At 49.4% G+C, this 27,845-nt stretch overlaps 1 protein-coding gene across 3 annotated transcripts in view; it reads right to left on the bottom strand.

Annotated features, from left to right (window-relative positions):
• Nucleotides 1-27,845, bottom strand: part of ADD2 (adducin 2) — a 111,349-nt gene that overhangs the window by 7,271 nt on the left and 76,233 nt on the right. For all 3 annotated transcript variants that reach the window (XM_049695758.1, XM_004277043.4, XM_049695757.1), the window contains exons 5-15: nucleotides 27,570-27,721; nucleotides 27,041-27,121; nucleotides 24,996-25,145; nucleotides 23,580-23,723; nucleotides 21,561-21,659; nucleotides 17,039-17,215; nucleotides 11,617-11,874; nucleotides 10,584-10,703; nucleotides 9,667-9,756; nucleotides 7,571-7,718; nucleotides 5,856-5,981 (exon numbers count right to left, since the gene is read on the bottom strand). In XM_049695758.1, coding sequence (XP_049551715.1) covers nucleotides 5,856-5,981; nucleotides 7,571-7,718; nucleotides 9,667-9,756; nucleotides 10,584-10,703; nucleotides 11,617-11,874; nucleotides 17,039-17,215; nucleotides 21,561-21,659; nucleotides 23,580-23,723; nucleotides 24,996-25,145; nucleotides 27,041-27,121; nucleotides 27,570-27,721 — 1,545 coding nt within the window. The remainder of the gene's footprint in view (nucleotides 1-5,855; nucleotides 5,982-7,570; nucleotides 7,719-9,666; nucleotides 9,757-10,583; nucleotides 10,704-11,616; nucleotides 11,875-17,038; nucleotides 17,216-21,560; nucleotides 21,660-23,579; nucleotides 23,724-24,995; nucleotides 25,146-27,040; nucleotides 27,122-27,569; nucleotides 27,722-27,845) is intronic.

The following is a 27,845-nucleotide window of genomic DNA, read 5'->3' as shown; positions in this document are numbered from 1 at the left end:
CTCTCTTCCCACCCTGCTTCCACTCAAGCTTTGAAATGCCTGTATGGGGAAGGAGGAGGGAAAATTCTAAAACCGTAGACTTTGAAAAGTAGAAAGGAAGGTAAAGTTAATCTAGCTCCTCCCCATTTTACAGATAGGAAAACTGAGTAAAGCAGTAAAAGCGGGCAGACCTCAGTTTCTTGCCATCCCAACTTAGTGTTCTTTTCGCTACATGCAACTGAGAGGGGTGTGTGTGATTGTGCATGTGTGTGAGTGTGCATGTGTGTGAGTGTGAGGGATATCACACCACAAGAAAGTGGGAGTGTGGGAGCTGGGGAAGGTGGGAGACTGGTGTCCCTTACAGACAGAGTGGGGCAAGACAGATGTCTTGGGAAATGGCTAGGGTTCTTGACGGGGTAAAGACTGGAGAAATGTCTGGTTACATGGAAGATGGGACAGAGGAGGGTAAATTTGGGAACAGTTAACATGCGCTAGTTTAACTATCTGGGTAAGCAAACGTCTTCTCCAATAACTCCTGAGGACTGTCCCCTCTTAGTACTGAAGACCTCGGCCCTGGCTCCCATTCTTCCTACTGTCTGGCCCGCATCCTGCCATCATCCAGCTACCAAGTCCTCTAATGCGCTTGACTCCTATGGCCCTTACTGCCCTCCCGCCCCCCATGCATTCCCATGGTCATCACTGGCCATTCTCTTGAACGCAGAAAAGCAGTCCAGACACAGCCTTCCCCCTGACCGCTCCCCTCTCCTCTCTTCACCTGCTTTTGGCCTCATCGACCCTCTGATCCCTGGACCCCTCCCTGCCATTGCAGTCTGTTTCCCTCTGTCTGGACCACCCTTCTCTCTCTTCTCTGTGTCCCCAACCTTCACCCACACAATCAATCAGCTTGAGTGTTACCCTCCCCTTAAAGTCTTTCCTGGTCCCATCCCTGCTTCCAGGTAGAATTTGTCACTCCTTCCTTTCGGCCCCTACTAGATAAATTTCCATCACAGTGACTGTGAAACAATCACTTCTTTTTTATGCCTATCTCTCCCCTCAAAACTGAAATAAATCAGACAAGACTGTGTTTAATTATCTACGTGACTAGCTTATAGGAGGTACTCAGAAAATGGTTGTGGAATCCATGAATGGTTGAATGCGTAAGCAAACAAATGAACGTGTGAATGGTTTTATTCTAACCAAGCCAACACCATACCTCATCTTTCTTGTCTGTCCCAGCCTGAGCCTTCTACGCTGAACTGGACCCAACCTTATAAACAAACAGCAGCCCTGCATGCTGGCCTTTGTCTCCTGTACCTATTCCCCTGTTCCCACTCTTGGCCTCCTGGGCTCTTGTACCTCCAATGACCCCTCACTTGGATGACCCGTGAGGATGTGTTTCTCAAGTTACACCCTCTCAGATGATTTTGTTACCTGCCTTCTAGCTCCACGAACACAACTATGGATCAGAGGACCCCACCTTCTGTCCAGGTGCCATTTCCTGCCCTGTGGAGATAGACATCCTCGTCCCAGCAGTGGCCTTCACCCACGCCTGCCCCTTCAGCTGCATCTGCAATCGCAGCCCCTGCTGGCTGGCTCTAGGAGAGCACAGCAGGATTCTTCTCCCCAGCCAGAAAACAAGTCCACACCGGGCATGTCACCAGCATCTCACAGAGCTCCCGCACCATGAATCGTCTGGGGAGCACCAGCAAACAGAACGTGGGGCTGGGAGGCGCCATGGGCCTTGGAGGAGTCGGGTTCCAGATCGAGGTCACCACTCCCTCAGCTGGGGGGGACAGAGACCCCTGGAGGGTGCAGTTGGCCAAGAGAAGGGGCAGCAGTCAAGGCTCTAGAAATAAATACTTATTGGGCCCCAGTAAGGAAAGCATCAAGGACCAGCTCTGAGAGTCCAGATCCCTCCTTTGTTAACAGCCCACGACAGTTAAGGTCAACTACCTGGGTCTTCAGCTATTTGAAGGGCTCCAGGAGCTGTGGCAGAAGCAAACTCACCTTCTAGCATCTCCTAAGACGAACCACTGGCTTTCTTTCCTAGATGGGGCACTTCGAGCTCTGGGAGTAGGAGACAGGTGTAGGGTGGATGGAATGGGGTAGAGGCTGGGAAATCGGGGGATCTATCCAAGGATGGTGGCCAGGAAGCAGAGGGGAATAGGGAGAGTGGATTTGGAACAAGACTGGACTTGGCAGCCTAGGTCCATAGCCACACCCTTGTGGCTTGGGAAGAGCTGAAAGTCTTGAAGAGGCTGGAGGAGGAAGGGAGGTGCTTTGGTAGGGAGATGCCGGGCTTGTTTGGGTACCTACCTCTCAGACTGGATTTCTCACTATCCCTCAGCATCCAAACACTTGTCTCTCAGTCCCCCGATGTCCCCTTCCAGAAATGCCCACTCCCTGGACAGCCCACTCTACTCCTATCTGCCAGTCCAAGCATATATCTCCCCAAGGTCTGGTTCCAGCCTCCCTTGACATTTGACAACGATTTTGCCCTTCTCTAAACCTACCACCAATATATGAATTTTACACTTGAGTGTGGTCCCCTCCCACACTGAATCTGGGCTGGCCATGTGGCTTGGAGAAACCAACAGAATGCAGAGGAAGTGCCACTGAGCCAGCCTCAGGCCGAAGAATTAAGAAGGCCCAGCAGCTTCTGCTTCTATAGTTTGGGGAGCCTTGAGGCACCATGTGTAAAGTCCAACTACCTTGATGGAAACACAGATGGAGAGGCCACATGGAGAGGACCTACAGTTATATGGAGGGACAGACAGACAGACAGAGAGACAGAGAAAGAGGCCCAGCCATTCCACTGTCCCAGCTGCCCCTGACAAGGCACCTGACATGTGAGTGCACCATGTTGGAAGTTCTAGTTTAGTCAGGCAACCAGATGACTGCAGCCCCAGCTGACATCAGTGGAGCAGAAGAACCACCCGCTGAGCCTTGTCAACCCACAGAAGAACTAATTTCCATAAACCAGTTCTCATTAGGCACTATGATTTAATAGTTATCTACTGCTGCGTAACAAACCACACCAGAACTTAGTGGCTTAAAACAGCAAGCAGCGTAGTATCTCTCACAATCCTGAGAACACAGTACATAAGGAGAACTCATTTATGAAAGCACATTACAAGGGCCTTTTATATTTATGAGCTTATTTTATCCTGATAACAATGCTGTAAGTCAGGAAAGGCAAGGATTCATGTTAGTCCCCCATCCTGCAGTGTTTTCATGCAACTTATTTGAGATGGCTAAATTAGTAAGTGACACAGCTGGCCTTCTGATGTTGAATGCACGGCTATTTCTTTGCAGGCATAGCCAATGCTCCTGAGGGGCCCATGGGGGGATTGACTCAGCAGGGGCAGGGACAGTCAGGAGCCAGTCAACAGAGAAGGTGATGACAGAGATGGCCAGATGTGAAGGAACAGGACTGGAAGGACTCCTTCAGAGAGGCTGAGGGGTAGGAGTCAGGGAGGCAGATGAGGAGTGACACTGAGGTGAATTAGCACAAGAGGATTTGAGAGCATGGGGACGAATGGTGTAAAAGTCATTCTGGATCCGATGGGTGAGCTACATGTCAAAGTGCAGTTGCTACTCGGAGGGTCAGCCCTGTTGTTCTGAGGAGCTGGGCAAGCCAATGGGCAGCCTGGCCAAGCCCACCCAGTCCCACCTCACACCGGTCACCCCAGACAGCTCCAACTGGTGCCTCTTCACGCGGGGAAGGCACCAAGGAGGTCCACGCTCCCCAGCTCTGCGTGTGTTACAGGAAGACTCTTTTCTAACAACTCAACTAGAGTGTGCCTCTCCATGGAGCATAGATTTGGGCCAGAGAGAAGCAGGAATCCTGCTGCAGTGGGAACGACGTCAGGCAGTGGGAAAGCAGTGATCCCACCCCTCACACCCCTCTCCTCCCCCCCTCTGTCCCACTGAGTAGCAGAGGTCACTCCAAGGGGCTTCCAAGAGCCGAAATGGAATTGCCACCCCTTGTCCCACTCCTGCCACCAGCCTCCTCTCCAGTGGGCTCGCCTTCCTGCAGTTGGTGCAGGGATGCTGCAGACGGCAGTCAGGCCGGGTGCTCTCTGCATGCAGATAAGGCAGTTGGTCCCCAAGGCCATTCAGGCTCTGGCCCCCAGCCCTAGAAGAGGTCATGGGCTCCTCAGAGGGGCCCATGCACTAGGAAGGGGGGGTGCAGATGTGCTCCCGAGGGCCACAAGCCCTCCGCCAAAGGAGGTGTCCAGCAGCTGGCCCAAGGCCCGTTCACTGTGGGTGGAATGTCCCATGGAAGTATGGGAGTGTGTTAGTGCACGGGTATGACCTATGTGTGTCTATCCTAGAGGGATGCCTAAACCATGCACAGCGCATGTGGAATTGGTGATGACTTTTATGGTCAGGAAACCTCCCGAAGGCAGGGTTGTGAGCAGCAAAAGAAAAAACTGAGGAGCAACATATTTCCTTTGTAAACGTCCTCCCTCCCCCATTGCACGTATTGGAGTGAGTTAGTAAACAGCCTCTCTATACTTACTACAGAGACAAGTATTCAGAATCGGAGGAAACTCCTTTGACGAAGGCACCAACGGGAAGAGAAAGGAAGACGTTGTGGAGGCAGGTTGACAACACCACGATGAGACACGATGAACACAGTCATGGGACATCCACTTGGGGCTCCGGCCTCAAGCAGATGGGTTTCCCCTGCCAATGCTGGGCCTGTGCTCAAGGCAGCAGTTCACTAACGGAGGGAGCTCAGGGTTGGGGATTCGAGCTGCATTCACACGTGTGGCCATTCTACCCAGGAGGGGGAAGGTTCTATCAGGACACCCAGCTGCTACTGTCTGCCTGGGGTTCAGCCCTCCCTGGTGAGGGCTCACAGTTGGGGTGGCGTGCCCCAAGGGAGGAGTGTTCATGCCCCGGAGTGATTCTAGGAGCTCATTAAAGACACTCGCATGATCTAGGAGGTTTGGACTATCATATTATTACCCGTCCTATGTATATTATTAATCATAACCCTAATTAGATCTTATATTTACATCAGGCTTTTACTCTTTCCAAGTATGTCTTCACCTACACCTTCCCTTATATATATAAGAACCTTAAAAGGGGAAAATATTAGTAGCCCCATCTGACAGACAGGGAAACTGAGGCACGGAGATTATCTGATTTTCTAAAATCAACAGTTGAGTTGGGCCTAGAACTCAGTTCTCTAAACTAGTATCTCATAAAGTGGTTTTCAACCTGGGCTACACATTAGATTCACCTGGAGAGATCTCACAACTCCAGGCTGCACTCCCCCATGCCCACTCCTAGACCACTGAACTCAGGAACCGCTGGGGTGGGACCCCGGCAGGCATCAGGGATTGTAAAGCTCCCCAGGTGATCCCGACGTGCAGCCAACGTTGAGAATGACACCATCAGCCTCACCTGGGGGCTTGCCAGAAACGCAGGGTCTCAGGTCCCACCCCAGACCTACTGTGTCTTCATCTTAACATTTTAATCTTCATTTTAACCAGATCCCTAGGCGATCCCTGTGCACGTTAAAGTCTGAGCACTGGGCTGGTGAGTCTAGAAAGGCCCATCAGCCAACCTGGCCTGAGTCAGAGATGAGAAGGCTGTGGGTCAATCATTAACGTACTCAGCATTGCTTAGACTCAGCTTGACCTGTAAGGCGTATCGTCACAGCTTGTGAACGGAACAAGCTTAAAGTTGGTAACCCCTGTCTCAGGTTCCCTAGAAACAGCAGAGGGGAGAGTCTCCCGTAGGAGGGCAGCACCCGTTGAAAGGCAGGTGCCCTGCAGTGAAGACCTGCCCACCCTCTATGCAGACCCCCTTCTCGGCCTGCGGAGGCGCCTCCTCCCTCCCAGATGCTCAGGTCCACTCACCGTCCACAGACTTGGAGGGAGAGCCCACGGGGCTCTTCGTCTCTGACTTGGCTGGGCTCTGAGCTGGAGAAGCAGGTGCAGACTTTACAGGTGAGCCAGGCTCCTCAGGGGCAGGTTCTTTCTCTCCTGAAAATACAGAAAGCCAGCTCAGGATAGAGGTCAAGGAGAGGAGAGGTGGGCAGACCGAGAGTGCTTTAAAACAACTGCTTTCTTCGGCTTGGTCCTCATTTCTCCTGGCTGGAGTTAGCTGCTTCCTCTAACTTAAAAAAAAAAATTTCTGCTCCATCCTAGGGGAGGTGAGTGGGAGGAGTCGGGAGGAGTCGGAGTCCGTTTCCTCCTTCACAGGACATCTTTGGATGGACTTTGTTACCCCTGATGTGGACGGCAAGACTGCAGGGGAACTCCCACCCACGATCTGTTTGCATGTAGCTTATTGATTATTTGTCTAATTTACATGTCCGGTCCAAACAATCTCTAGAGACAAAGAGCACCATATTTTTCTATCTACTTTTTCGATTGGCACCGAAAACTCCAAGCAAGCTAACTCCAAGAAAGCCAGCGAGGATTCTTCTAGTGCCTTAGTTCCTAGGAAGATGGCTGAGTCTGGGTGGGGACGGGGGCTGTGGAAGGGGGCTCTGCCCTGAGGGAATGAAAGCCTTGCCTAGTGGACAAAACCAAGAGCTGAATTCTGTGTCTCAGACCCCAAGTGCACTTGAAGCAAAGAGAAGGGACACATGTGGGGCACAGAGAGGGCTTCCTGGCTGGAGGGGGTTTGCCACAGAGGCCGAAGTGTAGATAATACTGAATCAGGCTAGCCAAGAAGAGAAACTCTGTCGGGAAGGGACAAAGGCATGACAAGCTCTCAAGAGTATGACTACTTAGGAGTCAGCATGGAGAGATGGGCTCGACTGAGATTCTGACATAAAGGACCCAGCTGCTGGATTCTGACATAAAGGACTCAGTTCTGATTGCCCGGCTAAGCGGTTTCTACCACATCTGATAGACCATCAGTAATTATGATCACTATTATAATGAACATATTATTACAGCTAACATTTGTCTGGTGTCTACTGACCTAGGCCATATTCGTAGGCAGTATCCTAAGCACTCCTCACGGATTAACTCCTTATTCCCAGGTGAGAGGATCAGTGGGGTCATGGCGGCAGCACCGTGTAACTGTCAGGCACGAGCCATGAGGGGCATTGGTGTGATTAACAAAATCATGCTGATAAGAATATTATTTGCTGGGCTTCCCTGGTGGCACACTGGTTGAGAGTCCGCCTGCCGATGCAGGGGACACGGGCTCGTGCCCCGGTCCGGGAAGATCCCACGTGCCGCGGAGCGGCTGGGCCCGTGAGCCGTGGCCGCTGAGCCTGCGCGTCCGGAGCCTGTGCTCCGCAACGGGAGAGGCCACAACAGTGAGAGGCCCGCGTACCACAAAAAAAAAAAAAAAAAAAAAAAATTTGCTGATGGAGCAGGAAGGTCAAAGTGAGGACATGACAGAGAAGAGACAGAGAGAAGCAAATGAAGATTGAAAAGGAAAGCAAGACAAGGCTGGATTGAGCCCTGGGGGCCCTGGCAGGCAGCAAGGAAGGGGGTCCAGGGCTGCTGGCGGGGAGTGAGGGCCATGGTTTGCTCTGCTGCCTCTCTGGGTGCCCCGAGCTCTCCCCTCCGCCTGGGAGGTCCTGAAGCACCAGCTTCCGGGGGTTATTTACCATCGAGTTCTAGCTTCTTCCTCTCCACCTCTTTCTTGTACTCTTCCAGCTCCTGATCCGTGAGTTGGCTAAAGGGGTTGGGCGCTATCTCCTCGGCCTCGTCTTTGGTATCCGCCTGGCCCCGGGACATCAGCTGGCTCTCTGTGGACTGAAAGTTAACCACAGAGTGTGTCGCTCTCTGAACGCCGCAGTCGGGGCCCAGGCCCGAGCTTCCTTTCAGACTCACGGGGCTGCCAGTGGTCTTGCTAGCGACAGCGTGGCATGCAGCTCCATGGCAACAGCTCGGGGCCTCGGGGTAGGGGTTGTTCACTCCGTCCCACGGCTACACCTCACCCCCCAGACCCGGCTTCTTTGTAACTGCCTGGATGAACGCAGGGGGTCCTCCCTCTGCCCCAGAAATAAAATCAAAGAATGCTCCCAAGCAGAAGGAAGACACACCTTTATTGCGATCTCTACTGTGGACGCTTGCAAGCCGTCACTGTGCAAATACAGCTGGCGGGCCACAGTCAGTCAGCCAAACCCCAGCATGCAAAGCGTTGGCTCAACCAGTGTCACGCCAGCCGCTCCCCGCCATGCACCCCACCATCCCGCATCAGCAGCGCAAGCCACAGCACCCAGCAGTAAGTCATATGCAAAACACACAGTGGCTTTGGCGTTCTCGGTCCAAACTGTTCGTCCTGTTTTGCACACAGTCATAAAGAACAAGGGGGCCAAGGTCCTGAACCTTGGATATTCAACCCGCCTGTACTGCAGGTCCCTGAGGGGACATTGGCAAAATCACTGTGTTTCACCCCCTCTGGGGAGCCCCTGGCTCTGGGGAGCTCACCAGCTGGGCCTTGTGTAAGCTTTGGGAATCCTTTGATCCCTGTAGCTCGGGACAGCTCAGACTCCATAGTCCTTTATCCTAACTCAGCAACCTCATCTCGGCCTTTGGGAATTCAGTGGTCTGGAGCCAAGGAGTCAAAGAAAGTGAGCGGGGGGGGATGTGAGCCTGGGCAGCTGGCCCACACCACACACTCCAGGCCATCTGTCTCTGGCTCATCAAGTCTTCTGATGATGGGCCCATGGGGCTCCTTCCAAAAGAAGGCAGCACTGGGCCTATCTTAAGGAATCATGGGCTTCAAAAAAGTCCAAGACCAGGATCCCAAGAAGAGGGACTCCAAGGAGAGCACTCGGTATAAATGGCAGAGTTTTTAACAATGTTGATCATAGTATTGAACTCCCACCTCCCCCCATTATCATGGGGTATTTCTATCCTTGACCCTGTAGCACATTTGCTGTTCCTCCTCTTGGCTCAGCTGAGGTGGGGTGGAGGTGATGACATAACCTCCACACTTCCCCTGCCAAGGGGCACCCACCTGGTGGGTTGCAGCCTGATCTGCAATCATGACATCACCTCAGTTTGCTCTGCAGAGAGGAATGGTCCCTGTATCCCCTGCCCCTGCCCTTACTGCTAAGGAAGATGCCACTGCTACTTTGCAACGAGCAGCAATGATTTCCAACACAAGCCAGAAGCCTGACGTTCACCCCTTTTGCTAAGCACTAAACAAAAACTGTTCTATCTCAAGCAGGGGAACAACTTTATATTTTCTAACTCTACGTGTGTTTGTGTGGGCAACTCACTGCCCCTTCCCATCCTGTAGGAGTACCGGTCCTTATATACATGTCTGCCCTCTGAGAGCCTGTGAGCATCTTCCCAGAGCTACGGCCTGATGGTGCTGTTTCCATGCACAGAGGCCAGAGCCGCTCAGGGCAGCCAGGCCTAGAGCCGCTGGGAGAGGCCAGCCGCGCTCCTGAGAGGTCACTCTGCGGGACACTGACAGAGGGCAGAGGGGAGTTCCAGGGGGAGGCATAGAAGCCGCATCACTCCCGTGGGCAGGCTGGGCTACTCCTCCCCTGCCTGGCGCCCACGGGAGGCGATGAGATACTGTCCCCAGTCCTCACAGCATCCATTTTGCAGCAAGAGCACCAGTGCCCAAGATCACAGGGGAAGGTGGGCATATAAGGACTCAGGGGTCCTGCTGCCCGGCCCCAGGCACTGCAGACCCAGAAGGCAAACACGTTTCCCCTCCAGACAAGGGCAGCGTCTGCTGTACCGGGCTTCGGCTCTTCTCAGCGATGACACTCGCCAGCAGCTGGGACTGAGGCCCCGCCGACTTCACATCCTGTCGGTTTTGTTCTCGAATCTGTGTAGAAAGGGATGGGGAGGGTGAGGTAGCTGTCCAGCATCAGGGTGTGGAGTTGGCAGGGAGCATCCCCAGGGCACACTAGAAAGGCCGCCCAGGGGTGCAGATGCAACGCATCACATCCACTCTGAGACAGTCTGTCTCCACGTCTGCTCCAGAATGAATGAGAAGTTTATGTAGGACACCAGATTCTCATTAACCATAAGCAGGTCATTGAGATGAAGAGGGAAATGAGGCATAGGAGATCCTTGAGGGAGATTCTCAATTTTTAATATTCCTATGAAGTCCCTGAGGAATTGGTTTAAACTACAGATTCCTGGGGGGCCACCCCATGCACATTGAATCTCACTCCCATGGGAGGAGGGGTGGGAGTGACCCAGGAATCTGCCCTTCAGAGGACCACACGCTGAAACACTGTTCTGGGAACAAACCCGACCTATTGAAGGTGGTCTGTTACAAGTTAAGTTTTTAAAGTAACATTAGAAATATAAGTGAGTGAACTGTAAAGGCAAGGTACAGAAATAAACACAAAGGATTTTGCAATCTTGAAAATGAGCCAAAGGGAAATAGCATAAAATTTGTAAAAATTCGATTTGCGGGTTGGTCTCTTAGACACATCTAATGTCTAAAGCTAGCACCTCTCTATTTGAGGGTTACACAGGACAACAAAAGCACAGCGCTTAGCACTGTGCCTGGAATATGGCCAATAAATGGTAGTTTCTTTTCCATAAGAGGCATCTGGGATGTCGGTAAGTCAGGCGCATCCTGGGGACCCCCCCCACGCCCTTGAGGGAGAAAAGATGGGAGGTAATTAGCTATCCCCTTACCTTGTTGCGCATGTCCAGCACTTCTTGGGGGTCAGTATACAGAGGCACAAATTGGTTTGGGTTTTCGATCCGTATGGGCATGCCACTGCTGGATTTCTCCACCTCGTCAGCCTTCATCCACTGAACACACACAAGGCCCGGTGGGTAAGGCAAAGGCATATGGCTCACCGTCCACCCCAGTGGTCCACCCCATGAGATCTGGGCCGACCAGCCCACGTGCAAGTCAGCAAGCCTAGACAAACACTTTCCCTCGTCTTGGGCCTCTTTGGTGTCTGTCTCCCAGAGCAGAGATGGGCAGCAAATGACCCAGCAACCAAAGAAAGGCCCCAGATCAATGGCCATAAAGAACACTTAAGACGAGGGACAGAGCCATGGTGCCAGCTTTGACAGACAGGCAGCCGCTGGTGTTGTAGTATTAGATGACTCATGGATGTTAATTTGCAGGGCTTTTCTTTTTAACGAAGAGCTATTCTATTTGGCTGCCAGCTACTTTGTTAGTGAAAATCAAATTAAGAGCCAGGGTGTGTGATGAGGGAGAGAGAGGAAAAGAGCATACAATTTGTAAAAACTCAATCTGTGGGCAGGTCTCACACATCTAATGTCTAAAGCAAGCACCTCTCTACAGAAGAGGGTTATAAAGGGAGTGGACAACGTAATAGAAGCAAGTACCCCATGCACCTTCTGGTTTTGCATCAGATGGTCAGTTCAAATGTTGGGTACCCCTCCCTTGAATTTCCCAGAAGCCCCTTCCAGATATGGGAGCAAAAAGCTTTCATGCTGCTGGGAGTGACCTGGTCCAGCCACCCTCTGGACCAAAAACTCAGCATAGGGGTGCAAGAAACAGGTGATCTGCTCCGTAGGCATGAGAAGCTGCTCCCAGATGCCCAATAGGAAGCCTTAGGGGGAGACAGGACTAGTGCAGGCCCAGGGGAGGTTTGCTGTTTCCCTTTTAAAGCTGCTTAGCCCACACAGGTAGCTGGGCACTCTCCTTCCACCCCAATCTCCCCAGCGGAGCCCCCTCTGCCCTCCTTACCGTGGTCTTTGGCCGGGGGCTACCCATGCTCCTCTGGACCTCGTCGGCCACGTTGACCCGCAGGTAGGTGTTGGGCGTGTTGAGCCAGCGGGTCTTCTCCTTCTGCTGCTTCTGGGCGTGTTGCCTCAGGGCGGGCACCGGGGTGCCGTCCTCCTCAAACACGAAGGCTGTGACCGTGGCTGGAATCTCCACCTCACTTTTGTGTTTGGTTTTCTCTTGAACAAAGGGGTAGCGGTAGGTGTAGCCTGTTCTGTAACCCTAAAAAGGACAAAAATAGAACCATATGTGGTGGGGAAAAATGGTCAGGTACATGCCTGCTCGCCCGCTCACACGCTTTACCTCCTTCCATCTAAAGGACTCAGTTTAACCCAAAGTCTCTGTAATACAACCCAGGCCTTGCCGCACCTCTGGTGTATTTCAGAATTGTTCCCTGTCTTGGTCCCCCAACCCCTCCCCTCCTCCACCCCAACAAGCCCTCTGATCAGGGATGAGAAAGTTCCCAGAATCTTGTGGACCAGACAGAGCTCCAGCTTTTGGTCTGGTCCAGTAGTTCTCAACACAACAGAATCATGCGGGAGCTTTAAAAATGTGTATGCCTGGGCTCAACTCAGAGTTCCCCATTTCATTGGACAGTGGTGCAATCTGGGCTACAGGATTTTAAAAAGTTTCCCAGCTGATTCTAACAGTAGCCCTCCTTCCTCGACTCTGAGGCTTCTTAACTATTTTTCTCTTGGGAGCCCTAACTCTGACTCAAGAACATCCCTGTCTCCTAAGCAAGACCATGTCCCCCAAAGGTGGACTGTTACTCAGAATGAACACTCGGGAATCTTAACAGCTGCTGGAGCAATTCTCGCCTCTGCCTGTCATCTTTTTTAAAATTCAAGTGGTATTAAAAAGAAAGTGGATTGGGGCTTCCCTGGTGACGCAGTGGTTGAGAGTCCGCCTGCCAATGCAGGGGACACGGGTTCGTGCCCCAGTCCGGGAGGATCCCACATGCCGTGGAGCGGCTGGGCCCGTGAGCCATGGCCGCTGAGCCTGCGCGTCCGGAGCCTGTGCTCCGCAACGGGAGAGGCCACAACGGTGAGAGGCCCGCATACCGCAAAAAAAAAAAAGAAAGTGGATTACAAAAGAAGTACAGAGCCATGTAGAAAAATTAAGCAATATAAAAAACATAAGGAAAAAGTGGGTTTTATGCAAAATCTCATCCCCAGAGACAACCACTAAAAATCCTTTCAGTCATCTCTCTAAGCACACATATACAAATGCATGTATGTAAATATACAGACTATATAATTAATGCATCATATAATATATATAAAACAGTATATTAATGGACTGCACCACATAAGCAGCTTTTAAAAAAATTGAGATATAATTGACATGTAACTTTACATTAGTTTCAGGTGTGCAACATAGTGATTCAATATCTGTATGTATTATATGTGTAACTGAATCACTTTGCTGTACACCTGAAATTAACACGTTGTAAATCAACTATACCTCAATTAAAAAAAACTTGTATGTATTGCGAAATGATTACCACGAGTCTAATTAACATCCAGCACCTCTCATAGTTACCATTCTTTTTCTTGTGATGAGAACTTTTAAGATCTACTCTTTTAGCAACTTTCAAATATATAATACAGTATTAATAACTATTGTCACCATGCTGTACATTACATCCCCAGGATTACTTATTTTATATATGGAAGTTTGCACCTTTTGACCCCTGTACCCATTTCGCTCTGCCTCCCACCTGGCAGCTACCAATCTGTTCTCTGTATCTATGAGGTTGGTTTTGGTTGTTGTTTGTCTGTTTAGATTCCACACATAGGTGAGATCACACAGTGTTTGTCTCTCTCTGTCTGACTTATTTCACTAAGCATGATGCCCTCCAGGTCCATCCATATTGTTGCAAATGGTAAGACTTCCATCTTTTTCATGGCTGAATATCCTATCATATATAAGTACCACATTTTCTTTATCCATTCTTCCATCAGTGGACACTTAGGTTGCTTCCATACCTTGGCTATTGTAAATAATAATGCTACATAATCAGCTTTATAAGCTGCTTTTAGCTCATCAATGTGTCTTGGAGTTTTTTTCATGTTATTGAACCTATAAATACACAGCAACCTTTAAACAACTACATAATATGCCAGCGAATGGACATATCATAATTTATCTAACCAATACCAGTGGACCCTGTTATTTTCAAAATATTATAAACAACCCTGAAATGAGTATCTTTACACATTTTTCTTTAGGCAATTAACATAAGTGCCTAGTAATGAAAATGACTGAGTCAAAGGGAGCACAGTGTAAGTTTTTATATATTTATCATGTCCGTCTTCCCAAAACACTGAGCCAATTTACACTTCTGCCAATTGTGCTGGAGTTCCCAGTTCTCGTCTCCTTTCCCCCGCACTGAATATTGCCCCACTCTTCTTTTTATAGGATTTTCTGAGCCATTCTGAATTTCACCTGAAATTTAAAGGATTTTTTAAAAATTAAAAAAAAATCCTTGGCAATCAGATGGGTTAAAAGTAATATCCTCTACTTTTGTTTTGTTCTTTTTTGGATTACTAGTAAGACTGGATATTTTTAATTACTCTTAATGGCTTCTTGAATATCTTCCTTTGTAAACTGGGTTCTCAGTTCATTTTTCTATTGTGATGGTCATCTTTTCATATTGATTTGTAATACCTCCTTTTACAGTAAAGATTTGAATCTGTTTTTGTTTTTGTTTTTGTTTTTTTGCGGTACCCGGGCCTCTCACTGTTGTGGCCTCTCCCGTTGCGGAGCACAGGCACCGGACGCGCAGGCTCAGTGGCCATGGCTCACGGGCCCAGCCGCTCCGCGGCATGTGGGATCTTCCCGGACCGGGGCACGAACCCGTGTCCCCTGCATCGGCAGGCGGACTCTCAACCACTGCACCACCAGGGAAGCCCGATATGAATCTTTTGACTGTCACAGATGTTGCAAATATTTTGCCCATACTTTGTCTTTTAGCTTTGTTTATATGGTGGGTGGGGTGGTTTATAAAAATACAAATTTTGAATTTTAATGTAATCATATCTGTTAATATTTGGCATCACGATTTCAGACTTTCCTGCCATGCTTGACAAGGTCTTTCCCAACACAAGAGCATTAAAACTATTAATCTGTGTTTTTAAATACCTATATCAATTTCCTTTCCATGTTTAAATCTTCGACAAATCAGGGATTAATCTTGTTGAAAGGACAAGGTAGTAATCCACCTTAGTTTTATTTCCCAGATGGCTAACAGTCTATTTTTTCCCCCAGATTTATAAGATGGCTGTTTATCCTGTGTTAAATTTTCATGCATTTGGGATCTATTTCTGGATCCTCTAAGCTGTAGCATTGATTGGCCTGTGCATTCTGGACTAGTGCTCCACCCTTTAGTGACTCAAGCCTTATCACACTTTACCATGTGGTGGTAATCACTCTTTTTTTTTTTTTTTTTTTTTTTTTGCGGTACACGGGCCTCTCACTGTTGTGGCCTCTCCCATTGCGGAGCACAGGCTCCGGACGCGCAGGCTCAGCGGCCATGGCTCACGGGCCCAGCCGCTCCGCGGCATGTGGGATCCTCCCGGACCGGGGCACGAACCCGTGTCCCCTGCATCAGCAGGAGGACTCTCAACCACTGCGCCACCAGGGAAGCCCCACTCTTCTTTTTATAGGATTTTCCCAGCCATTCTGAATTTCACCTGAAAGAACAGTTTGCTCAGTCCTTATACCTTCCCCCACTTTTGAGGAAATTACATTGAGTTTATCAATTAATTTGGAAAAGTTACCCTACTGAAGCTTTTGACCAAGAATAAATTATAGCTGTTCACTGATTTCAGGTTTTCTCTGATGTCTATTGGTAAAATTTTACAGTTGTCTTTAAAGGGGTTCTGCTTAAAGTTTGATTTTGCTGCATTTGCAAATAGGATTATTTTCTCATTACATTTTCATTGTTTTGTTTCAAAATTTAATGGAAATTCTTCTAGTGTTTCGCCATGATACTGGTGCGTGTTTTGAGAAAAAAATCATTTTAATCATGTTAAATAAATGGCTTCCTATCCTACTTAACAGCTATTATTTTTATAAATCAATATTAAATTTTTATCAAATAACTTTTGATCTCAAAGTGATCAGAAGGTTTATATTTTTGACTCATTGATATCATGAAATATATTTAAAAGATGTATAATATTAAACCATCGTTCAATACTAGGAATGAGCCCTCACTTGGTTATTGTGTATTATTATTCTAATGTTATGCTGGATACTATCTGCTAGTTTTCATGCAGCCTTTTTCATCAACTCAAAGTGAGATTGGTCTGAATGTGTTATAATTGTTACGGTTTGGTTTCCTTCTTTCACTCTTATCTGCAACCGTTTAAATAGCATAAGAATAGCCTGTCTCTTAAAGGTCTGAAAGAATTTCTGCATGAAACCACTTGGTCCTGATGCTTTATTTAGGCATAGTTACACAGATGTTAACGGGAGTTGTATTTTCACTGTGGAGTGTACCTTTCACCATTATAAAGTGACCCTCGTGCTCGGCCTGGTAATAAAGTGGAAGTGATTTGGAGGAACTGGGGGCAGAAGGAAAGGATTGATTATTGCAATGACCCAGACACAACAAAGAGAGGGTCCAAAGTAGTTGCAGTGAGGCGGAGGGGAGGTAAATGATACAGAAATGTCACAGAGGTAGGTTTCATCTTCGCTTTTTCGAGCAATCTAAGAAGTCAGAGCCTCTTCCTGCAATTAGCTCCCCACGGTATGTGTTTTCTTCTTATTCTTGAATTGTCTCATATTTACGTCGTATATCATCAATTAAATTGTTAGCTCCAGAAGGAAGGATGTCTTATAATTCTTTGGATCCTTTAAAGCCCACTCCTGGACATATACCAGTTAACGCCCTACCTGATTGATTGATTCATTCGTTACAATAGGATACTGTTATAATGCTGCTCACCAGGAACAGGGAAATTAATGACATTATGTGTTTTCCGCGTTAAAGTCACGAGATTAGAAAGAAAGGCAGAACTAACTGCAAAAGAGGAGTGAACAAAGCTGCAATATGAGAGAGGCTCTGTGGTGCTGATTATTGCTGGATGACCACCTCTCGTACCAACCAAGGGCTTCCTACCCCTTCTCTAAAGAGCACCTTGCAGGTATGATAACAACCACAGCCCTTGGAAAAGGGGTGGCAAAGGCCACCACTTGAGAAAACTCAACTACTATTAGAATGACCACAAACTCTAAGTCAAGTGGCCGATCAAGGGGCTTTAACAAATTAACTGTGATGTTGGCAGTTCTCACCCCCACCGAATGCTTCATACGGACTGGTTTGGGGGGAGCTAAGCCACAAAGGACTGGCCTGGAAGGACAACGGCAGGAGACTCACCAGATTGTCCAGCATCCTCATGAGGGCCTCGAACTCGTGCTCCCCCAGCCGGCTCTTCTGCATGGGCCCGAAGGTGCTCCCCGCCCACTGCACGGAGCCCACCTCGTGAGGCCGGTGCTTCTCCTGCTCCAGGAGGATGAGGTTCTCCACGCCCCCCGCGCTGGACAGAGCGGACACCTGCGCAAAGGGCAGAGAACGCTCAGCTCACACACACGGGTGTGCGCGTGTACACACACATCGCTGCGCGTGTACCTGTGCTCCTCTGTGTAACAGAGAATGGAGATCGGGGAAGATTAGAAACAGAAGTGTCTGGAAAACTGAGCTGTAGTTGGTTATTTCCTCCCAGAGGAGAGCCCCTCCAAACTTGTAGGGCATGTGCCCATTTCCAGGGAAAGAGGTGTTAGTATTTCTTTCCTAATGTCAGTTCTTAGGGGGACATAGCAAGTGTTAAACCTTAAGAATAAAGCAATGCAGAGTCCTGAAAAATTACCTGGGACACAGACCAACCTCAAATTGTGATTATTTCTGGGGAAGGAGGGAAGATGAGAAAAGGGGACTTCAGTTCTTGTCTGTAACATTTTACTTCTTCCAGAGGAAAATGCCATTGATATTTGTTAAATCTGGTTGGTAGCAGGTGTCGATTATATGACTCTCTGCACTTTTCTGTATGTCTGAAATATTTCTCCTTAAAAAAAAAGAAAAAGTCACTTGAAAGAAATAAGCTGCCTTCTAGGCCAGTGAAATATGAGTGTAGCTGCATGTTGGGCTGAATTAACGGGTCTAAAGGCAGAAGACCCTCCATGATGGCGTTATGCAGTCAAGGAAGCCCAGAGAGAGGAGACGCATGAAATGCTGACAGTCACAGCCGGGCACTGTGTAGGCCTTAGGAAGCCTTTACCAGAAGACTTAGAGCGCTTGTCCCACTGTCAAGGCTCCATGGGGAGGGGACGATCCAGGTGGCTACAGGCAACGGACTCTGACTTTTAGGGCAAGTGGCGTGTGTACAAAGCAGGCAATTTTAGAACGATCCTAAACACATTCATGAATCCAACTGATCTTATTTTCTAATTCCATGCTCATCTAAAAGCACATTCTATTTACTCCCTGTATCTGCCACTCAGATATAATTGGTCATGGTGTGGCTTCCTGGGTGAGTCCAGAGAGAGATGGTGCTTTCCAAGTATTGTAGGTAGTGAAGCTGGAGTTTTACACTGCACATCAAGACCCCAGCATTCTGATTAATATTTGATATCCCATGTAAACCTGCTTGTTATGGGGGAACGGCTCTGATTATATAAACTTTCAGTGTTCCAGCTTTTGTGCCAGTTATTGTTTCACTGAAAATGAAAAGAATGCAGTGTAGCTTGCTGACAAACACAGGTCTATGAACACATGAGGATCCTGGACACACTCCAGAGTGTGTTAAGTTCACCAGTGTAACACGTGGCCCCTGTGAGACTTCCTAGAGGTCAGCCAGGCAGCGTTTCCAAGGTGACCCCCATCACTCTGTGAAGAGGAAGAAGCAACAACAAGCATTTCCATGCTCTCTTCATCCAAGGCATGTGTTCTATGGAAGCCTCCATTTTTATCTTAAAAAGATGACTCCACACCCTACAAATATAGAGACTTCGAGGCCTTTTATTCCATTCTCTCACCAAAAATGAGTCCTTGTCTAGTATCCCTAGAAGTGGTCAGCTCCGTGCCTGTTGTCCAAATGTTAGAAGGGTTACAGTGAGTTGATATAGATTACCCTGAGCTGAAATCTACCTTTTTATTATGTTCATTCACTGGTCCCAGTTCTGCCCTCTGCTGACCGTGTTTTCTAATGCTGAAGTCCCTCACACCTGGCACCGCGGCTGAGCACCTGGAAACGCACTCTCAAAGCTAGTGAGTCCCAGCTGGTTGATCAATTACCAAGTCCGTCCTGGACCCCTACCTGGCCAAGGCAGGGCTCCAGCTCTGGGACCCTGAAAGCCTGACTTGCAGTGCCAGCTCCCTGAAGAGAGGTCCCAACCTGACAGCTGACCTTTCCCACCGAGCTTGCCTTCCTGAAAGGCAGTGCAATGTAGTGTTTAGGACATAGGACCTGGGTACCCGGCTGTCTGGGTTTGGATCTTGGCTCTGCCACCTACTTGCTGTGTGACTTTCAGCAGCTATTTACCCTCCCTGTGCCTCAGCTTTCTCATCTGTAAAATGAAAATAGTATCTACCTCGTGAGGATTATTTAAGGTAATATTCGTAAAGCACTTAGAATAGCACCTGGTGCATACGGAGTGCCATAGAAATATTTATGATAAATAAATTCTGAGGTTTTACCATGAAAGGCTGAGAAGCAATACCCCCTGGAGACTGGTCATTCATAGAGGAGGAGAAAACTACCCACACCCTTGCAAGAGCTGCCTCCTCTCACCTCCCCCTTCCCCCATCCGTTTCCATGGCGATGGGTAGCAGATGGAGAATCGCCTTTGCTTCTTCTCATCTGCCTGTGAACAGAGCAGGGAGCTGCCTCTCTCAGCAGAGGATGACCCAGTTTCCTGGAACCCCAAACTGATGGGGAGCAAAGAGAACGCTGTCCCCAGGAGAATGGAATAGGCTCTTAGCCTCGAACCACTGAAATGACCATGGACGCATTTGCTTGTTTGCCAAGGCCACTGAGGGAGAACACTAGTCATGATGGAAACAGAATTTCGGTGCTGGTCATTTGACCAGAAATGACCCTTCCAGGGACTGCAGTCCCAACAGCATCTGCAGGCTGCCGTACCTGGGCTCTTCCGAGCCTCAATGCACCCACACTCTTCGTCCAATCTCTCCTGTTTTTTTCCCACAACTTCCAGCTTCATTTCACCCTCTGGAAGCCTTCCTGCTCCACCTGCTGAAAAAAATCCACTGGCGCTTTCCTCGGGTTATCTGTCCGCATCGCCTGATGCGCTTTTAAAAGGTTACATCAAACCAGTCCTGACTGAAAAGGAAGTGACAGCAGACAGGGCCAAGAGAAGCAGCTGGGGCTGTCCAGGAAAGTGGCTGGCAGCTCTGCCCTTCATCTCCCCAGCTGCTAGATGGCCCTCTTCCCTTTGCTTAAATTGCACAGTGGCCATTTCTGGGGATCTGGAGCCTGGGGAAGGCATCCTTCACCGTGTGGTGGGTAGGGGGGACACCTGGGAACCTCTCTCCATTCATTCTTTTTCATGAAATATTTTCTCATGGAAGCCTCTTCTTCAGAAGAATGATGGGCAACTCTTCAGATGTGGAGAAGGGAAAGTAGGCATATCAGAGGCTCTGCCAGGTTCTAACAACACTCAGGGGTCAGAGTTCCGGGCCAGCATTATTGGATGGGGGATGGGGAGTCAGGAGGGTCTCACACCACCTCCTCTAACATTTCTTCATCACTGTCCTCTCAACATATCCTTCAAAAACCACTGAGAAAGGTCCCACTTGTAGAGCCTCCACTAGTGATGCTTCTGGGATTATCCCATTCTTCCCCCATAACGCCCAAGAGAGGGGCAGGCCGTCTTCCTCGGGGCACTGCTCTGCCCAGACCAGCCAGGAGAGGGCAGATGGGACACCAGAAGGGCCCTGCAGAGAGCCGACTCACCCTGGAGCAGCTAGCCTCTCCCTCTGTCAACCGAGTCCTAAAAATACCATCGGCAACACCTCTCCTTGTCTGAAAGGCCGTCCTCACAAGGTCTCTCTAGACCCAGGTCTGAGGTTGAGGAAATGGAGGCTTGCAGAGGGCAAGTCCCTGACCCAAGAGCACAGAGCGCAGGCTGGGAAGGATGGAGCCCAGTCAGTCGTGCAAGACCCCCCTACTCACCTGACGGCTTGCCACACTGGAAGGAGCATATGCTTGGCTTATCCAACACTACCTGGTAATTTGATGAAACTACAGGATGTGTGTTTTCCTATTGCTTCTCCATCAAGTCTTTTAGGGGTCCCACGACTACTGACACTCCCCACCCACCCTCTATCTCATCCTCTACCAGTTAGGAGAACTTCACCATGGGCTCCCTGGACATCACCCTGGGGCTGCCCTGGGGTCAGGCCTGCCATGTCAACACTCTACTTTGGCCTTTCCACTTCTCTTTCTGGACTTGACCACATTCATGGTCTTTACAAACTACCCTTCTCCAAACAAAGAAAGGAAAGAAGACTTACCTGTGTGGTGTCTGTGGGGCACAGCTGGAGGTAACAGGTACACCCCAGGTTATACAGGAGCATGGGAAGTACAGTTCCTCCCACTGTCCTACTGATGAGCCCAGGCAGCACCCCCTCCTGAGCACTGATCCCCAAGAGTTGGGTGCGGGTTGTTAGACAATGGAGGTAGAAGATTTTAAAGGTACAAAACTGATTCCAAATGTGAAACTTTAGAAGAATCAGGTGGTGCCAAGGCAGAGAAATAGGGTGAGGCTTTCAGAGGGCCCCACTCAAAGGTCTCCCTAAATCACGGCCCACAGGGCTGCCACCTTTGTCCCCAGGCCCCTGTCAGGGTCCCTCCTGGGCCCACACCTCAGAGGAACTTGCTCACCTGTATCTCACACGCAGCCTGCAGGTGGAAGATCTTATAAAACGCCTCCTCTACGGTGTCCCCCAGAGCAACCACTCCATGGTTTCTTAGCACCAGGATCTGCACAGGAGCAGACAGCCAATGAAAACTTTAAGCCTTCCAAACTTGAGTTAAGAGGGAGAGATTTTTCATTTTATTCAGATCAATTTCATAGCCAATCCTGGAGCACACGCCCCCCCCCCCAATTCCTTACTCATTCTCCCTGTACAAACACCGAATGCTACCCACCCACCCCATGAGTTTTAATATCCACCCAAACGAACGTTTAATGCATCCACCCTAAAAAATTGAAGATGCTTTTGAAAACTGAGACTGAATAGCTTGGTGGATTTCTTTGGGCAAGGCCTGGGTTTTTAGGCCCTGAAGAGCTCAAAGTCTGAAAAACGAATGTTTGTGTTAAAGTGAATGAAATTACTTGCTGTTGAATACAAGGGTCCTACCTCAAAAGCACTTGCCCCCCTGCAACTCAGTGGACTTGTGAATCAAACCCAAGGAGGTGGTCCTCTGAGAGGTGTCTCTGCAGACACAGGTGAGTTGGGTCCCCTGTTTTCTGGCCCTCAGGCTTCCTCTCCACGAATTCCGTGAGGCCCTGGCAGCTCTAAGATCCTACAGTTCCATGAAAGAGGCCACAGTGACCTTCTAATCTAACTTACTAGTTTTACTAATGAGGAAAGAGAAGCCTAAAGAAATTGAAAGTCTCCCAGCTAATTAGGGGCAGAGTTGGAACCAGAACCCAGGCTCCCCCTGATGGAGCGATGTTTGTAGCTCAGCCAGGGGCAGGCAGATCTAAAAGGGGGAAAAAAACAGAAATGAATTTATACCAAGGTCCAGGTGCACCCTCCCTGTTGGAAACTCTTCTTGGTTGGTTTTATCCTTGAGAACTCTCTGAAAGATACCTAGGTGACACCCACCTGGGAGTTGGGCCACAGACCCACGTATCAGATCTGTCCTTGCAGCACCTGGGCTGGGGCCCAGTGGCCTAATCTTCACATCCACTCTCGCTGAAAACAGCGAGAGTTTTTTCGTCTCAAGAGCCAGAGAGATGGAAAGAGACCGTGACTTTTGCTCACAAGATTTTGCAGATCTTTTGTGAATGCCCCATCTCTTAAATTTTTGTACCATTTCACAACTGTGAACATCACCTCTCTCCTGGCACTGCTAATGAGGCTTCAGAGAATGGCAGGGATTTCTGCTCTATGTGAGAGACGGGAAGACAGGGACTCTCAGATGGAAAATGACTCCGGGAGTGAGTGCCTTTCAAGGAAGCGGGCAAGCGCCCACCCACCCAGGCTTGGCTATGAAACTTCCCATCCTAAGCTCAACAGCCCTAATTACATGCTGTTACAAAAGAGGCCTTCAGACTTAAATCAAGCAATAATAATGAGATTCTGTTTCTCTCTATCAAGTTAGCAAAAACAAAAAAAGTGATAAGAGTCAAGTTTGGGGAGACTGTAGGGAAATGGCATTCTCAAGTACTAGTCATGGCCGGAGGAGAGGACAATTTGGTACTATGAAGTAAGAGTTTATCCTAAGGAAATCATCCCAAGCAAATACAAAGATGTAGCTGAAAGAATTTTCATCACAGAGTTGTTTATATTAAGAGAATATTTGGGGGAAAACTTTTCAATGTCCAACCATAGAGGACTGTGTAGGTCAATAGTGGCACAGCCATTCATACAATGAAGAATAATTTAAACTAGTGATTAGAAAGTATTTAGTAACATACAAGGGTGTTTACTGTATATCACTAAGGGGAAAAGGGAGAATATATTTTATAATCCTAGTTTTCTAAATCTATATGAATAGCTATGGGGCTGTGCACCCAAATCGCAGGGTAGGGTGAAAGAGTTTTATGTCATTTGTCGTTATTGCTGTTTATCTGCAACTTATAAACATTTTCCAATGAACATTTGTCGCTCTTGTGATGTCGGTTTTTGACAATCCCACCCAGAGCATCTTCCCAGAACAGCTGAGCCGAACCTTGCAGGTGGGTCCAAGGCACTTCTGCAGGTTGATCCGATCGGCTTCCTGCTCCATCTCGCCGTTGAAGTCATAATAGGCCATGTCCCCCACCAGCAGGGCGTTGTGGGACACCGGCAGGAGGCCCCACTTCATGGCTGACACCTGTAGTGAGACGACGGAATGAATGTTTAGTGCAGCAACTCCACCCCCCTCCTCGCCCCTCTGTCACAGTCGTCCTGGCCTCAGAGCAGCACAGTCAAGTTCTGTCTGGGGACGTGGCAGGGGAGGGAGCGAGCGCACGAGAAAAGGCACCCCCTCCCCTTGGCGAGGCTCTTGTTTTCTCACTACTTCCTCTAAAGCCTTTTCATCACACTTTTCCCAGCTGCCATGTCAAGACATCACCTTCTAAAACTGCTGCAAAGCATACGCTGGAGGGATGGCGTGCTGCTGCCCACCCCTGCTTGGCTCTTGTCCTAGGACCCGGGAAGAGGCAAGGCTGGTGGAGTTGGCACCAGGCAGGGCTGAAGCAGGGTCCAGGGTCCCTGGGGTGGGTTGCGCGAGACCCTCAGCCTTGGGTCAGTGTATCAACAGCCACGATTCTTCACTAACAGGGAGGCCCATTGAGAAGCCCCCATTTTACCGGCAACGGAGCAATGCAAGTGCCAGAGAACAGGGTTAAAACGCAGGCTGAAACGGCCATGCCCCAAACCCCGCCTTTTATTAAAAGCAAGGAGCGTGGAGAGGTTAGGAGAGCCGCTCGCCCCCCTTCACTCATCTTGCCCCTCGTGTAAGCCCCGGCTCTGCTGAAATGGATACTTGGCACGAATACAACATGCAGTCTTAGTCCGAATTCTGGAAGGTCTGAGTGCTTGTAAGTGGAGTGATTTGCGGAAAAAACCACAGGCCAGTGACAGGTCTTTTTTGCCCCTGTAGGCATGTGGCCTGAGGGTGAGGGTTGAGGGAACACCGAGACTGGTTGTCTGCTGTCTTTCCAGGTGCACCGCAGCGTCTCAGGTAGACATGGAGAAATGCCCAGAGACCCTTGGGGGACAGCTTGCTCCTTGAGGGTCTTCCCTCTGCTCTCTCCCAGTTCCCAGACACTCGGAAGGTGCCGTCACCCAAGCCTGTGGCACTGGTTTGCGTATGTAGCAGGTGCGGGGTGCAGCAGGGAAGACTTTACACATCTTCACCTTGTCTCCCCTCACCTAGACTTCCATAGTTAGAAAATGCAGAGGAGGAGGTTCCCATGTTGGGTGTCCCCTCCTCACCTTGCTCTGAGTTCCAGGGAATCTTTCCAGAACTGTTTTATATGGCGAACTTGCTCCTAGCTTGGGGGCTTATGTCTTTCTTTAGGGAGACCCTCAGAGGGACAGGTGCCATGGGTCTGCCGCCAGCCTGGGGGACTGAAATGCTGGCTGAAGAGCTGACACTCACCGCCGCCGTGGCCGGAGTATGCAGGTGGATGACACAGCGCACGTCGGGTCTGGCGGCGTAGATGGCCGAGTGCAGGCAGAAGCCCGTGGTGTCCACTGGGAAGCAGCTGCTGCCCTTCTCCACCACCTCTCCCAGGATGTTCACCTTGATCTGGGCCGGGGCGAAGAGAAACTTCCGGCCACCAGCAGGCAGAGGCCCCTCATTCCCCTCCCCGCAGGTGGGCCAGGCACACGCCCACCCACCTGTGTCCACTCTCCACCATACCACGGGCAATGGACGTGCTTTATGTGGGGGGCAAGAGACCCATTCCTGCCTGCAGGGTGAGCACACAGGCTACTGGGAAACAAAGGCGATTATAATGCAGCATTGAAAAATGCTAGAGCAGAGTTTCTCAAACTTCAATCACCTGGATGCAACTAGAGATTATCATACTAAGTGAAGTCAGTCAGAAAGAGAAAGACAAATACCATATGATATCACTTATCTGTGGAATCTAAAATATGACCCAAATGAACCTATCTATGAAACAGAATCAGGGACATAGAGAAGAGACTGGTGGTTGCCAAGGGGGGAGGGGTTGGGGGAGGGATGGAGTGGGAGGCTGGGGTTAGCAGATGGAAGCTTTTATATATAGAATGGATAAACAACAAGGTCCTACTGTATAGCCCAGAGAACTATATTCAATATCCTGTGATAAACCATAATGGAAAAAATATATATAAAAAGAATGCATGTACATGTATAACTGAATCACTTTGCTGTACAGCAGAAATGAATACAACATTGTAAATCGACTGTACTTCAATTTAAAAAAATTGATTTAAAAAAAAGAATCACCTGGAGATCCTGTCAAAATGCAGACTTGGATTCCGTAGGCCAAGAACTCGGCCTGAGAGTCTGCATTTCTAACAAGATCCCAGTGATAGCCCTGCTGCTGGTCCACGGACCACACTTTGAGTAGCAAGGTGCAAGAGGAGAATCATTCACAGAATTCTCTAGAAGCAGATAGGAGGAGGCTTTAATTCCTCCTATTAAAGGGAAGAACATCTAAACTGAGCCTTTTTCCTTTTTATCCCACTTTTTATTTTGAAAAATTTTTAATCACACACAGAGGTAAAGAGGATCATATAATGAACACCCATTTACCAGGCACCCGAAAGCTAGGTCTTAAAGGACACATGGAGAGCAGTCACTGCCTTACAATCTGCTTTTGACTCCAAGGGGTTGTGGGTGTCATGGTGAAAACACAAGCGCACGCGCACGGGCGGGCGCGCACGCGCGCGCACACACACACACACACACACACACACACACACAACTGCTGGCCACTGCGGCTGACCTGGCACCTACCTAAGCCATGGCGCTGCCTAACATTAACAATCTCATAGAACATCATCCCCAGAGACGGCCACTTTTGACTGTGACACAGAAGACAAAAGCCACTCCTTAATCGCGTCTAAGCACAGACAAAAACAACTTTGTGTCAATGTAAAAATGCACCTGAACTCGACTTCTTCTGCTTCTAAGCCAGTCCCTAGATTGCTCTCCTCTCCCCCCACCCCCGCACCCAGAAATCTTTCCTGATCGAAACCGATTCTGGAAGTTTCTTCCTACCACGCCTAAAAGGGGCAGGAGGACAGAAAGGGGGCCCAGAAGCTCTCTCTCTGGGCACCGGCACTAGAAGAGTCTTGCACTGCTTTGGGACAAAGCACTGGCTGTTGTTCTAATGGATCCCCTCAGCTGGAAGGCTTCCCGACTCCCAGGCTTTGTCCAATCCCAGGCTCAGAGGCCTCCAGGCTCATCTCTTCTCCCCTCGCCCTCCCACTGCGCTTGCAGCCTGCACCTCCCATTTCGTCTCTTGATCACATCATGCTCTGCGCTCAGTTTGTTTTGCGTCCATGTGACTTCTCTGTCCCACTAGACTGCAAACTGCAAGAAGGACAGGATGGCAGTGGCTGCCTTGGAGATGACCTCTCACCGTAGGAGCAGAGAGAGTACTGTCATTTCAGCAAGAAATGGGTGGTGACAGGCCGGACCGTACTCACCAGGCTGGATGCTGTGACTTCGTTGCACGAAACTCCCTTAGGGCTGATCAGGAAGTGGTCCTGCTCCTTGCTGACCCTCAACTGGAGGAAAGACACGTGTTCTCAGAGGCAAGGAGGGAGAGGGGTCATTTCCAATGCCATACTGCTTGAATCCCCTCTTTCCCTAAATCCACTGCACCCAAATCTTCCCCCCAAGAGCCCTTACTTCTCCCTGACCCATAAGAGATGAAGAGGACTCAGCTTTATTTGGAGCTGGGGAAATGGAACTACAGGAGGAATCTCCCAATGGTCAAGGGTAGCCCTAGAAATAGGATCCAAAAATTCCTTGCTCCTCATCCAGAGAAGTGCCCACTGGGCAGGTTATCTGTCTCAGGAAACCACAGTGGTTAGAAACCTTGGAAGGGCTCATTGAATTTTGGCCAAAGGCCACCAGCAGTGCCATGGCCATGCCAAAGATAAGGAGTTTTCCCTTTGGATTTGGTGGGGGTCACACACATTGCCCCACCTCACCCCCAAATGCTCTCCTTACCGTGACGTAGGTGTCACTCAGCTGGGCCCAGCCATACAGGTCCAGGAGGCGGTAGACACTGCTGATCTTACACCGCATGAGCCGCTCCCCCTTGGCCAGGTTCAAGGAATCGGCTGTGTGAAGGTCATTGATGGGCGTCATCATGGAGAAGTCTGCAGGGGCACAGGGCATCTTTTGGGTCAGGGGCTCCCGTCTGCCCTCCCCTGCCCTGCCCCCGTCCTCTCAAATTCTCACTGGCACTACAACCACACACGAGACTTCAGGGAATTCAACATT

The sequence above is a fragment of the Orcinus orca genome, chromosome 13 (assembly GCF_937001465.1).
Source record: "Orcinus orca chromosome 13, mOrcOrc1.1, whole genome shotgun sequence".
Taxonomy (NCBI): Eukaryota; Metazoa; Chordata; class Mammalia; order Artiodactyla; family Delphinidae; genus Orcinus; species Orcinus orca.
The sequence above is the reverse complement of the archived record's forward strand: the minus strand, read 5'-3'. Positions and strand labels throughout refer to the sequence as shown.